The sequence below is a fragment of the Cryptomeria japonica genome, chromosome 10 (genome assembly GCF_030272615.1).
Source record: "Cryptomeria japonica chromosome 10, Sugi_1.0, whole genome shotgun sequence".
Lineage (NCBI taxonomy): Eukaryota > Viridiplantae > Streptophyta > Pinopsida > Cupressales > Cupressaceae > Cryptomeria > Cryptomeria japonica.
Window position 1 is genome coordinate 409,466,371 of NC_081414.1, and position 14,280 is coordinate 409,480,650.

Genomic DNA, 14,280 nt, shown 5'->3' on the forward strand with positions numbered 1-14,280 from the left:
ACTAGGCAACCCATCCAAAGCAATGAGTGTTAACTCTTTGCTTTGGATCTCATAGTCCAGAGTTGCAAGTTCATCTTTTAGAACTGATCCGCATAAGTAGGCGTTGATTGTCTCCCCTTTGTTCATGGTGATGTGATTTATTTCTCGTTTTAATGCTAGAGTTTGACTTGCATTTGATATCTCAAATGTGCTTTCAAGAGCTTTGAACATTTTATAGGCTGTCTGATGTTTTCTTATGAGGGGCATTATGTTTTTTCTCACCCCATCAACTATTATTTTTATTGCCTTTTCATTTCCCTCAATCCATGCTGATTTGTCAGTTTCATTTTTGGGTTGATCATTTTTGGTTTGAACAAACAAATCCACTTTGTTCTCCTTTAAGATCATTTGAATTCTGAATTTCCAGGCTGAAAAATCATCGCCACCTCCGAGTCTGTCTTCAAATTTGATAGCACTGGCCATTTGAAGAAATGTGATGTAGTACATAAACTTGTTCTTAAGTTTGTTTCACGAAATTAAATAGCCTCAAGTTCGATCAACTTGGCTCTGATACCATGTAAAAGTATTGTAATTTCCAATTTAATGAACAGGTTATATGCAGGATGGTGTTTTTTAATTTTTTGATATTATGACTATGACACTAATATTGCTATCTTTCTTTTACTACAGGTTAGGAGGATGAACATGTATCGATTTCAATGTCATCTCCTTTGGTTTGAATAATGTATAAGTAGTAGGATGGCCACGATCAAGTGGCACCTTGATCGGACATGTCTTTTAGACATGTCCGACCAAGATGTCACTTGGTCGTGACCCTTACTAACATTAACCGATCCATAACTAATCGGTGCTACAAACATTAATGTATAGGTATAATGATAACAATGCTTATACCCGATAATGAATCGTTTAATGCTTATGAACATACCCGATGGTGAATCGGTATCACTGTTAATGATAACAGCGCTTATAAACACATCCGATCATGAATCGGTATTTGTTAATTGTTTCAGATAAAACATACCCGATAATGAATCGGTATCAAGCATATAATAATGGATCAATATAAAGTAAACAATAACAATTATGGTTAGCATTATATGCTATCGGGTTAATATCCCGATAGCATATTAATGCTGATTCATATATGAATTGACATTAATATGCTATCGGGTTAGTAGCCCGATAGCCCTTTAGATTGACGCTTAACATAGTTAAGTAGATCGTCAATCTAATCCATCATTATCCAATATCAATATCATAATTATGATCAATGTTATAGTCTGATAAACATAAAGCATGAATGAGTAAACTAATAACAGAGTAGAGAGTTAGGAGATTCTTATCTTGCAGAAGCTACTAATGCATTAACATTATGAATGCATAATTGCATATTGTCTATTGAGTATTAACAATGTTGTATGTTCAGAATTTACATTCTAAAATGTTTTCATCTTTTCATAGTATCATACACATGCTATATCCATGTTTTATTGTTTTCATATGAATATAATGTATGTATGCATGCTTTATCCATGTTTTCATATGAACATTTAGAATTTTGAAATTTTCCTATATATTTTAAATTTTTCCGATATTTTATATAGTCGTCCCCTTTGTCGTCCCCCGCTGTCCCCAAATTTGGCAAAAAAATTTGCCGTCCCGGAAACGCGTCCCGCCGTCCCCTATCGTCCTCGTCCCAGAAACTTGGGGTAACTTTGGTTGAAACCCTTGGACAAAAACCCCAAGGGAAAATTGGTTTCAGAGAAGGATTATTTTTATGGGCAACTTATATATAATTAATTATTTTAATAAAGTTGAATATTATTATTATATATTGAATTGACTTATTTAGTCACTTTATGGGGGAAATTAAGAACATTGTAAATTCCTTCCCTCTGTGGTACGTGGAAATGTAAGTTTTATGAATTTTAAGCATGATCAAAGACCCTGACATCTGATATTATATTTAACTGATTTTGCAGGGAAGATTCAGTTCTTCACTTCCTGGGTTCTCAAAAGATTGTTCTTTATCTGTTCAGAATCAAAACTTAAATTACAGACAAGTGCAAAACTCAAGTGACGGAATTGGAACCAGTGGAATACATACATCACCTTGGACTTCTTCTAGTCCATTATCAGTAGAGGAAGTCAGTTCTAGGCTAGTCATTGAAAATGATGAACTGGATTCAGTGGATGACATAAACAAGAATGGAGATCTTGGTAATTTCTTGACACATGATGGGACATATTCAGCACACCAGGATATTTCGTGTCTCCAACATCTCACGAAGGAGTTGAGCCTAGATACTGATGTTTCTTCATACTGTGAGGATAATATTTCTTCTTGGGATCCATCAAATACGGGAATAACAAATTCTGCCCTTCCAATCTTAGAAAATGATTTATCAAACCAAGATATGCTTACGCCTTTGGTACAGGGCAGTCAATACCAGGGACAAGATGAACAAGGGAGGGAAATTTTGAGGAATCCGAAGAACTTGAACATTGACATTTTGCTTCAAAATCCAGGTTTACTTGCCTTTTACAACAGCTTTTTTCTCCTTACATTATATGCTGCTCGAAATGTGATTTTACTGATTCATGAACAGAGACAGCTTCTTGGGTTATTTTCTATATGAGTGTTACATAACCTTCATTAAAAGCATTCCTGAATGGCATAACACATGATGCATTATATATTTTGATACTGAATGTGCCCTTTGATCTGCAATTATGTTTTAACTTTTATGTACAATCTTCCATTGATTACTGGTGGGCCTTCATTTAATTTATTCTTGTTTATATCATCAACTGGCATCTTTAGATAGGATTGGTAAATATTCCTCATTAGATGTTAATTTTATTTTCTTGGTTATATAGAGGGATTGTTTAAGAATCTAAGAACTCAATAATTTCTTTTTTTGTTGATATTAGAATTGGTCAGAGTCAATCCCATTGAGCTTTGTTATTTGCAGTTTCCTTTATCTTGTGGAAAATCTCCCGAGCAACACATCAACAGACCTGGGTGATCTTACGCCCCAGTCAGTGTCCAATCCAATAAGGATAGGAGTGATAGGAGTTTTAGAGGGGGGTAACCAGCGTGCTAGAGAGTTGTTTTCTCATAGGGCATGTTCCACTCGAACCACCGCAGTCTAATTCTAGCATCACTAAACAATGTTATTTATCATAATGCTTTGGCCCACTCTATCCTAATTGTGGGCCCTTGTTCTTCGGTTAAAATGTTGGTTAGGTGTCCCACCACCCACTCCAATATGCCCGATTGACTACGGTTACGCCCAACACCTGATTAATAGGCGTTGGCTTAGAAACAACTTAAAAGTTTGGTTGAAAATCTGTAACATCGTTAATAATTTTGTTGTAGACTTCCAATCTGAATATGATTTTTGCATATAAAGTGTATAGCATACATGGAAAACTCGCAGAGTACTTGACAAGTTTTGAAAAATTTGTGAGTTTGTTTGCTCAGCGAGTAATTATGCCATTTCGCACAAAAAAATCTTTGGCAAAAACTTGGCGAGTCTTTGGCAAAAACTCGGCTACTTAAAAAAAAGAGGCCCAAACACATCAAAAAATTATCTAATTTTTGTTTTTCAAGTCAGTTTCATTCTCTTCATCAGAATATATACATGAAATATAACATTTAGGTATAAGTCCTTTCTTATACTTTAAGTTATATTTCATGTATATATTGACAGGATGTTTGAGAGTGGTTTTAGATCTCTAAGAGTTATAATGCAAATTCTAGGTTTTAAAAGATCTTTTAAATTTTTAGATAGTCAAATTTCAGTAATCAGTCGTCTCCTATCAGCATTCTCTCGCTCTCTCTATCTCACTCACTTTATCTGCCCCAAATTTTACACCTATCTATCTCCCTATCACTTTCCTCTATCCCCTCTCTCTACCACTGTATCTCACTCTCTCCTCTCTCCCCCAAGATCTAGACCTATCTCTCTACCCCTCTCTCTCACCCTCAGACCCCCGCGAGGGGTGCTACCCTCAACCTCATTTTAGCGAGGTGGGGGAACCACATCAAACTCCTAGGACAAGACCCTCTAGTTCTATCTCTCCCCCGGTTTTCACTAGAGCTGGGAAGAGGAAGATGTAAAATGTTTTGATGTAGTATTTACTTTTAGTTTTACAAAAACAATTTGCTATTTCATTTTGTTTTAGTCTATCCGGCTCAGCCGTTAGCATTCCACAAGAGGATGCCATTTTGTACCCAATTTGCATTTAAATCAATCAAATATATCTAGTACTCAACTTGTTTCTTTTGTGTACTCATTTATTGTCTCTCTATCTCACTCACTTTATCTGCCCCAAATTTTACACCTATTTATCTCCCTATCACTCTTCCTCTATCCCCTCTCTCTACCACTCTCTATTTCACTCTCTCCTCTCTCCCCCAAGATCTAGACCTATCTCTCTACCCCTCTCTCACCCTCAGACCCCCGTGAGGGGTGCTACCCTCAACCTCATTTTAGCGAGGTGGGGGAACCACATCAGACTCCTAGGACTAGACCCTCTAGTTCTATCTCTCCCCTGGTTTTCACTAGAGCTGGGAAGAGGAACATGTAAAATGTTTTGATGTAGTATTTACTTTAGTTTTACAAAAACAATTTGCTATTTCATTTTGTTTTATTCTATCTGGCTCAGCCGTTAGCATTCCACAAGAGGATGCCATTTTGTACACATTTTGCATTTAAATCAATCAAATATATCTAGTACTCAGCTTGTTTCTTTGTGTACTCATTTATTGACTCATTGGATGCATCTCCTCATTGAATTTTGCAAACAAAATGCATTTCTAATTAAATTTAAGCAATTTTTTAAGTTGCTGAGTTTTTTGCCGAGTTTTCACCCTTTTTTTTTTCGGGCCTTGGCGAGTTTTTGCTTTTGGCAAGTAGTTCAACTATGGCATATAGCTTTTGTGAACTAAATGTATGATTAAACATTTTTGGAATCTGAACATAGTGTTAGATGTCTATACATTTGTCATTGATGTCGAGATTCTGAAACCCTAGATTGATAATGAAATGTTACAGATTGTATATATCAGATCTATATTCAATGGTAGCATCACATCATGTCATTGTTGAAGATTTTGTCTTGGATCTGTTGATTTTGTACCTTGGATCTGACAGAAGAAACAAATAGTAAAACATGGTATTATGATAACAAAACAGTAAATCTACATCAACTGTGATTTCAGACTGGAAATTGGATCAAATTTTAATTTACCATTATTTCTTTTGTATCTTGAACTGTATCTCCATGAAAAATTCATAAACTAAGAGTGAATGACAAGTATGTCAAAATCAGAAATGAATCTCTTTATCTTACGTTTGGTTGATGAGTGGTTGCTCTAACTGTCTCACCCAATGTGTTAAGCATTAACAAATACATATTGTTGGTTAAGACTGATCAGTTATACCCGTGGGACAGTTAACAGTTATAAGGAGTTTGAGCAGTTGTGAATAGAGCAGTTGTAACATATTTTTTATGACATTTTTTTTGTATCATCGATGTGAAGACAGATTCTCTAAGATTGTTTGAAAGAGGTTAAAACCAATCATTAACTGCCAACCTAATCAGCTATGATCAGTTGCAACTTATTAGTTTTTATTTATATGGATACATGTTAGAGGCATGTAGAGGGTGTGTTGTTGAATAATGCTGAGCAAGTTTTGTAGTAAAATCTGTACTTCGAAAAGCAGAAGGTTGTGTATTGTCCAAAACATCAAAACTGATAAACAAGAATTTGTTTTAGATTACTGAGTGTGGTGTGCAAGATGCTGAGAATATGAATAAGAATGCTGATGAACTGGTAGAAAAAACCTTGATACATGTTAGAGGCATGTAGAGGGTGTGTTGTTGAATAATGCTGAGCAAGTTTTGTAGTAAAATCTGTACTTAGAAAAGCAGAAGGTTATCTATTGTCCAAAACATCAAAACTTATAAACAAGAATTTGTTTTAGATTACTGAGTGTGGTGTGCAAGATGCTGAGAATATGAATAAGAATGCTGATGAACTGGTAGAAAAAACCTTGTTGTAAGATGTTGAAAGTATGCAAATCATAGTGGAAGATTAAGGTATGTTGTGATTATGTAATCTATTTGTTTTTGGCAGAGCAAAACAGTGCTGCGAGTAGATGTTGTTATAATTGTTTCAGATCGTAAAAAGATCAGCAGTGATATATATGTCATACCTTGCTTGATGAAGTTGTGTTAAGTTGGTGTAAACAGGGCTTCTCTAAAGACTGCAGACAGGATACAAAAGTTTATTTGCAGATTGAATATAGAACTGATTCATATAGCTGAAGACTTATGGTGTCAGTTTGTAACAATTTCAATGTATGTTTCCAATATTGTATTGTTTCAGATTTGAAGTCAGGAATTCATTTATTTGTGACATTCTTAAGGTTGGTGTCTTAAGGATGCTAGGTTGGTGCTCAATTTGATAAGTGGTGAATTTGTAAGAGTTGGTGCCCTAACAAGGAGTTTGGTGATTCCTTAGGGTTGGTGCCCTTAAAATTTGTACACATTTTAATCACGAGGCTGGATTAGGACAGTAGATCCTAGCAGCACTTTTCACTGTGGTTTTTCCCATTCTGGGTTTTCCACGTATTTCTTGTGTACTGGTCTCTACTTGTGGTTGCATTCTTTTCAATTCTGATTTTAAGTTGTTCAATTTATCAAGAATATCTAATTGTTAAGGATTTGAAAGTTTATATTTTCTGCTGATTCACCCCCCACCCTCCCTCAGTAGAAGAATAGTGTTCTACACATAAGTTACTGCCAGCATAAAACAGCTGTCCCTTGCTGGATATCCTAGGTTGTACAGTCTGTAATAGGTCAGTTAGTGTTTAAAAATGTCACCGCTTTCTTATGTGAAATTGCATATGACTCATCCAATGGGCAATGACAATTTCCATGGACAATGTGATTCCCTATAGGAAGATCACTATAAGTATAAACAATGTGATTTCCCTCTGTGTTGAAAGGGACAGCTCCCTTGTGTAACAAACAAATAAAATTATGTATGACACTTATAATATTCACGAGCTTTGGTCTAGGGTTTTAGAATAATAAAGAAAAAAAAATATGCAATGCAATATTTTGGGCCGTTTCATAGGACTTTGGTTGAAAGAGGCACTAAACACCTCATGCAAATATTTTCTGGGTATTATGAAAACAGACACACGTACAAATTTATGGATAAATTATAGAGAACAAGAATCCATGCACACAAAAATAAAAAGGATTGCTCAAATAAACAATGATGCATGAAATTTCACAAATTTAAGGAGATTAACAAAGCAGAGAGCAAATACTGTTGCATAATTAAGCAAACCCAGTACAAAGCCTAGATTTATAAATTTATTTTGTAAAACCTTTAAAATATTACACAAAGTACAAGACAGGTTTAAAACTATAAATTTGACCTTTAGTATAATAAAATTCATCATTCATACTAAGGTGCATACATACTTTGAGCAATGAAATTGCATCTAGCATAACAAAATCATTACTCACACAGTTTTGCACAATTTGAAGAATTGACAAGAATTTTATTCCAGCAGAAACACTTAAATATTTTCTTTTCTTTTCGAAGAGAGCTTTTTAGGAAAAATCTGTGAGAAAATAGATGCTTCTAAAAAACAAGAGCTGTGATACAGCTTGAGTCCCTGACTATTTGTTAAAAAATGATTCAAGTTATTATTTTTTGTGAAAATAATAAATGGATTGCTTCTTGTTTCTAGATTTCACAAGGAGCTTAGTGATTGATGCTATGTGTTTTTTGGCTTGTCTGGTACCTCGGGCCAACTGTCTTTTTATTTGCCACCATTTTTGTTTTGACATTGAAACAAACACAGAGATATTTTAGCAGTGAAAGTGAAAAAAGACATTTGATGGAGCAATTTGACATTAGCTTAAAACTAGCAATTGTACCTTGGTGTGCAATACGTATGTCGAAGAGGTGTGGAAGATCAATTATGAATTTTTTTGGTCTATTAGTTGCATGCTCTTGTGTATTAAATGAGTTCAATTGGTAGGCCATTTAGCAAGTGATGTTGTTTTTGTTACAAAGGTCTTAATGAAGAAGTGATATCTTCAAATCAACTATGCATCCACTTACAAAGATCCAATCAAGAGTGAAATAAAAGCTATGAATTGAGAAGATAATTAGGCTAATGTTATGTTCATAATAGGGGGAGAAGGAGAGATGGAGTGGGGAAGAGTGAGAGGGAGGGGGTAAGGACATGGAGATAAAAAAAAAAGGTATAGATGAAGATGGAGATGGAGGAAAGGGATATTGAGAGGAGAGAGGGAGAGAGATAAAAATATGAGATGGGGATAGATAGAGATGAAAGAGATAAATATGAAAGAGGGAGAGATATAGGGAGAGATAAAAATATGAGATGGGGATAGATAGAGATGAAAGAGATAAATATGAAAGAGGGAGAGATATAGGGAGAGATAAAGATTAATATAGAGATATGAAGTGATATATAGATAGAAATAGAGTAAGGAAGAGATATAGGGGTGTATGGAGAGGGCGAGATAACAAGATTGAGATAAAGGGAGAGTTGGGAGAAGAAGTATGGAGAGATATAAATAAAGAGACAATAAGATATAGATATAGATGTCTAAGAATAGTGAGAGGGACAAAGAGAGAGAGACATAAATGAATAGACAAACACATGTCTAGAGATAGAGGGAGTAGGAGAAAGATAGAGCGAGACAAAAAGGGAGACAAATAGATATATAGAGAGAGAGGTAGAGGGAGAGATAAGATAGAGAGAGGGAGGAAGATAGAGAGGGGGATATAAAGCAGAAGAGATAGCAAGATATAGAGGAAGGATGATAAGGAATGATAGATCTACATGATGATATAGAGTGATAGAGTAATAAGGATCTATTGCCAATGTGCACATGTTATGTTTTTGATAGGGAGAGAGGGAGAGAGGAAGAGGCATATATATAAAGAGGAAGAGATAAAAGGGGAGGAGATAAATATATAAGGAATGGTATATAATATAATATTAAAATATTGCATGCATATAATAAGTATAAATTATAATATATATTTTAGAAATAAAATAAATATAATTGAATAATAATTTTATATAAGAATTAAATATATAATATTATTATATCAATATTTTTTGTTTTTAAATGTAGCATGCTTATATCATATTATTTTATTTTATAATATTACAGTGGTTAACAAAATTATATTTTTTAACCAAAAGAAAAAGAAAAAAACTATATTAAGTTGATGCAATTCAAATTTAAATTTTTACATTAAAAATTACAAGTAAAATCAAATTAATAATAATTTTAAAAAAAAAATATAATATTAATATGAATTTTTAATACTACTTAAATTAATATGAGATTGAGGATGGCGTCGCGTTCGAGGGAGGCTGCTGGTTTTGAGCTAGGGCATCCGATCCCTAGCTCGTGAGCGTTGTTCTTGGTCTGTGCGTGGTGGGGAGGGAAGTGAGGTAGGTTGCAGGGTGCAGCGTCTCCTTTGGTGGCCGTGTTTGGTGCTGGTGGCTGCGGGGGGGCCCGTGGGAAGGGTGCTGGTGCAGGGTACGGCTGGGTTGGTTTTGCGGCAGCATGGGGGGGAGCCTTTGGGGTGAGGGGGTTTTTAAACCCCTTCTTTTCTGTGGCTGCGTTTGGGAGGGGTGGGTGATCGGTTTTTGTTGACCGTGGTGGGGGTTCGGTGTTGACCGTGGTGGGAGTCCTCCTTGCCCTCTTTTGTTAGGGTTGTGGTTTGGCAGTTGGGTGCGATGTCTTTCGCTGGTAGTGATGCCTCGGGGGTTTGACCCGGTATGGATTTTCGACTAGCGCTGGGCTCGAAATCACCATCCAATGGTTCTAAGACCTTTGTTAATAATCTTTTTGATCTAGATCCAAGTATCGCTAGTGCTAGTTTGTCCAATGGTGCTCGGATTTCGAAGATTAATGGCTGCCTTGAGAGATGCAAAGAGCGGCCGAAATTGGTAATTCCGCTTGAGATGATTGCTAAAGACGTTGAATATTTCTCTAAGCACTCGTTATACTGCAAATTTTTGGGGATGAGGGTTTCTTTACAGTTTTTGGAGAATTGGGCTCAGAGGACTTGGGCGCCGGAAGGGGAAATGGATGTTATTCTGTTGGCAAACAACTACTTCATGGTCACTTTTAATTGCTTGGATGATCGCAATTGGGTCTTTGAGGGAGGCCCTTATTTTTATAACCAGGTGGGGTTGTTCATCAAACGTTGGCATGCGGGATTTAACCCTTTAGAGGAGCTCCTGAATCGGGTCCCAATGTGGGTTCGATTACCTTGTTTTCTAGTTGAATGTTGTGAGGAGGATGTGTTGCGAATGCTCGCTTCACTGCTTGGGAAGCCTTTTGGATCTTCAACGCAAACCTTGGGGAGAAAGCTAATGACTTTTGCTCGCATTTGTGTTGAAACCGATCTTAGTAAGCCTTTGGCAGATGCTATAGATATGTGTGCAGGCTCTTACTCTTGGGTCCAACAACTTCATTATGAGACTTTACCTTTCCGGTGTTGTCTATGTCATGAGTATGGTCATTTGCAGCGCAAGTGCCCTAGGTCTAAATCGGCTGAGCATCAGCCTCAACAGCCGTCCCATAATCTTGATGGGGCTGATAAAGGAAAAGCTTCTATGTCTGGTGTGGCTGTGGGTGCTGATGGTTTTGTCCCAGTTAAGACAAAGAATAGGAATTGAGGTCAAAAGAGGTCTTTGCAGGAGAGTCAGGAGGAAGATACCTTTAACAGATTTGAAGCCTTGGATGACCTTAGCTAGTAGGAGGTGAATCCGGGGATGATTCCTTTGGATCATAGTGCAGTTGGGTTGATGTTGATAGTGTGAACTTGGATCCTACCCAGGGTCTGCAGGAGGTAGGAAGTCAACAAATGGAGATGGATCAACAGGTATTGGCTCAGAAGGGACCCATCTCTAGTGTTGAAGTGAAGATGGTTGGTGGGGATGTTTCTCCTGCAACACATAAATTGGACTCTGTTGGGGTTAAAAGTAATAAGATCTCTTTACATCTGGGTCTTCTTCAAAAAGACATTAAGAAAGGAGCAATGGAGAAGAGTTCGAAGGTTGGTAGAAAGGACTTGGATAAGATTAAATTGATGGGGGAGAATTTGGTTGAGTTAGGGTCGGTAAAGACTTTGGATTCTCATTTTTCTAATCCCCCAAAATGACTGTTCTTTCTTGGAATGTGAGGGGCTTGAACAATGGCCCTAGACAAAAAGCTGTTCGGGAATTGATTAGGAGTCATTCTCATGATGTCCTTTTCTTGCAGGAAACTAAATTATCTGTGGAAAGTATGTTGGGTCTGGTGCCTAAGCTATGGGGGAGAGGCGAATGTCAGTGTATTGGGGCATTTGGCTCCTCTGGAGGTGTGGCTTGTCTTTGGAACCCCTTGAGGATTCATCCTATATGGTGGGTTTCTTCTAGATCATCTTTATCCGGGGTTGCTTCTAGTCTCTAGACTGGGGAATATATCTTGTTTACTAACATTTATGCCCCCACTGATCTTCAGGGTAAGCAGAATGTGTGGTCTCATTACTTTTATGCGAGGGTTTTTTCCTTTTCATCCGTGGATTATGGCGGGTGATTTCAATGCCATCTTAGATTTGAGTGAGAAGGATGATGTTATGCGGTTGGAGCCCTCTTCCTTCCTTCTTCGGGATAGTATATCAACCTTGAATCTTGTTGACATCAAACCCGGTAATAGTTTGTTCACTTGGAACAACAGGAGACTAGGGGAGTATTGGATTGTGGAGAGGCTGGATCGCTTCTGGTTTCTAGTATTTGGGTTGGTGGGGGATGGTCTACATGCTCCAAGATTTTAGATTGGAAAGGTTCGGACCACTGGCCCATCAAATTGGTGTCCTCTTCTGCTCGGGTCGCTCGCATTCCTTCATTCAAATTCCAGCTTATGTGGTTGCGAGATTCTTCTTTGCAGGTTCATGTTGCAAAGTGGTGGAAGAAAGGGAGGCCAGCCTTTGGCACTACCATGTACACTTTTGCCAAGCAGCTGCAATTTGTTAAGTTTTAGCTTAAACGGTGGAATCGTCAGTGTTTTGGTAATATTTTTCATGCTAAGACAGCTGCCCAATTAGAGTTGAATGGCATTACTAGAGAGATTAGAGAGCATGGATTGTCAGAAGCCTGCCTTAGGGAGGAAGTCAGGGCAGTCAAGGATTTAGAGGAGTGCGAGCTTAGGGAGGAAATCTACTGGAAACAGAGAGCTCGTATTGATTGGCTTCAAGCGGGGGATAAGAATACTGCGTTCTTTTTCAATTCAGTGAAAGCAAGAAGACATGGCAATTCCATCCCTGTGCTGGTTAATGATAGAGGTGAGCAGTGTTTATCCTTGTAGGAGATTTCTAGGGAGTCTATGCAGTATTTCCAATCCCTTTTTAGTGAGGATTCTTAGGGGGATTCGAAAGAGGAAAATCAGGTTCTTGCTTGTATTCCTTCTCTAGTTACTAGGGAGATGAATGAGCAGCTTATGGGACCTATTTTGTTGGACGAACTTGAGAGGATTGTATTTCACATGAAGAAGGGGAAGGCTCCTAGACTGGATGGGTTTCCGATTGAGTTCTATCAAGAATTCTGGGACATTATCAAATTGGACTTATTGGAGGTGGTCCAAGAGTACCAGAGGAGTAAGTAGATGCTTCGGGCTTTGAATGCGACTTTCATTGCGCTCATCCCCAAGTGTGATGGGGCTGACCGGTTAGGCTAGGTCCGTCCTATTTCTCTTTGTAATGTGATTTTAAGATTATTTCTAAGCTGATAGCAGAAAGGCTGAAGAATTGGCTGGGGGGGGTCATTGCTGAAGAGTAGAGTGGGTTTGTGGAGGGCTGTCAAATCTTGGATGGAGTGGTCATCTCTACTGAGACCATTCATTCTATGGCAACTACCAAGGAAAAAGCTATGTTTATTAGGTTGGACATGGCAAAGGCTTATGATAGAGTTCGATGGTCCTTTCTCCAGAAAACTCTTAGGGCCTTTGGTTTTTTTGATGAATGGATCCAATGGGTTATGAGTTGTGTTTCGTCTACCTCATTCTCTCTGCTAATTAATGGAGATCATACTGAGTTGTTTGGTGCGTCCAGGGGTCTTTGTCAGGGGGACCCTCTTTCCCTGTACTTATTCATTCTTCTGGCTGAGGGTTTGGGGAGATTGATTAAGTATAATGTGGGATTGGGTATTATTCATGGTTGGAGTTGGGGTAATGACATACCTCCTCAGTCCCATTTGCAGTTTGTGGATGAAACGGCTCTGATGGGACTGGCTAGGATCAAAGAAGCTATAAATCTGCATAAAATATTGGATGTCTATCTTGTTGCTTCTGGCAAGTTGATCAATGAGGATAAATCTTCCATTATCTTCTTCAACACACCTGGAACTATTCAGTTGAGGATTGCTCATATCTTGAGATTCCAGGTTGGTTCTCTTCCCTTGACTTACTTGGGTATTCCTATCTCCGCTGGTAATCCTCCCAGGGACTCTTGGCAGGGTATTCTGGACAAATTTCGCATGAACGTTGAACATTGGACTCATAGATGGTTATCCTTTGCTGGGCGGGTTCAACTGATCCAGTCGGTGGTCCATGCTCTTCCGATTTATAGGTGTATGCTCCAAGTGGCCTCAAAGTGGTTTGTGAAGGAATTGGATTCTTTGGCAAGGCAATTCTTATGGGCAAGAAACCTGTCCTCCTATAAATGGAGTCTTGTGAAATGGGACTTGGTGTGCAGCTCGAAGCAGTTGGGTGGGCTTGGTTTAAGGCAGTCTTTTTTTTTTGGGGAGGCTTTGGCGGCTAAATTGTACTGGAGATGGTGTGTTGAAAAGGATCGAGGTTGGGCTAGGATTTTGTCTTTCAAGTATATGCAGAGGATCTCGAAGGAGGAAATCCCAAGATATCCGCTTGTAGGAAAAGGCTCTACGATTTGGAGTACTCTCAAGAAAGGGGCTACACTGATAAAAGATGGTCTTTTTTGGATCTGTAAGAGGGGGGAAGAGGTGCTTTTTTGGTTGGATTCTTGGGATGGTTATCCCCCCATTATTGATCAGTTTCCTAATTTAGTGAATCTTTGCCAGAGGTTCCTGGAGGCAGGGTGGTCTAGAGTGAGCGACTTTAAGTCTGTTTATAGGTGTGGGCAATTGGAGATGGGGCGGTGGAAGGTTCCCAATGAATGACCGGTTGTTGATATGG

At 38.0% G+C, this 14,280-nt stretch overlaps 1 protein-coding gene across 4 annotated transcripts in view; it reads left to right on the forward strand.

Moving 5' to 3' along the window:
• LOC131038474 (calmodulin-binding transcription activator 4) overlaps positions 1 to 14,280 on the forward strand; it is a 209,216-nt gene that overhangs the window by 93,359 nt on the left and 101,577 nt on the right. For all 4 annotated transcript variants that reach the window (XM_057970913.2, XM_057970910.2, XM_057970912.2 and 1 more), the window contains exon 6: positions 1,986 to 2,532. In XM_057970913.2, coding sequence (XP_057826896.2) covers positions 1,986 to 2,532 — 547 coding nt within the window. The remainder of the gene's footprint in view (positions 1 to 1,985; positions 2,533 to 14,280) is intronic.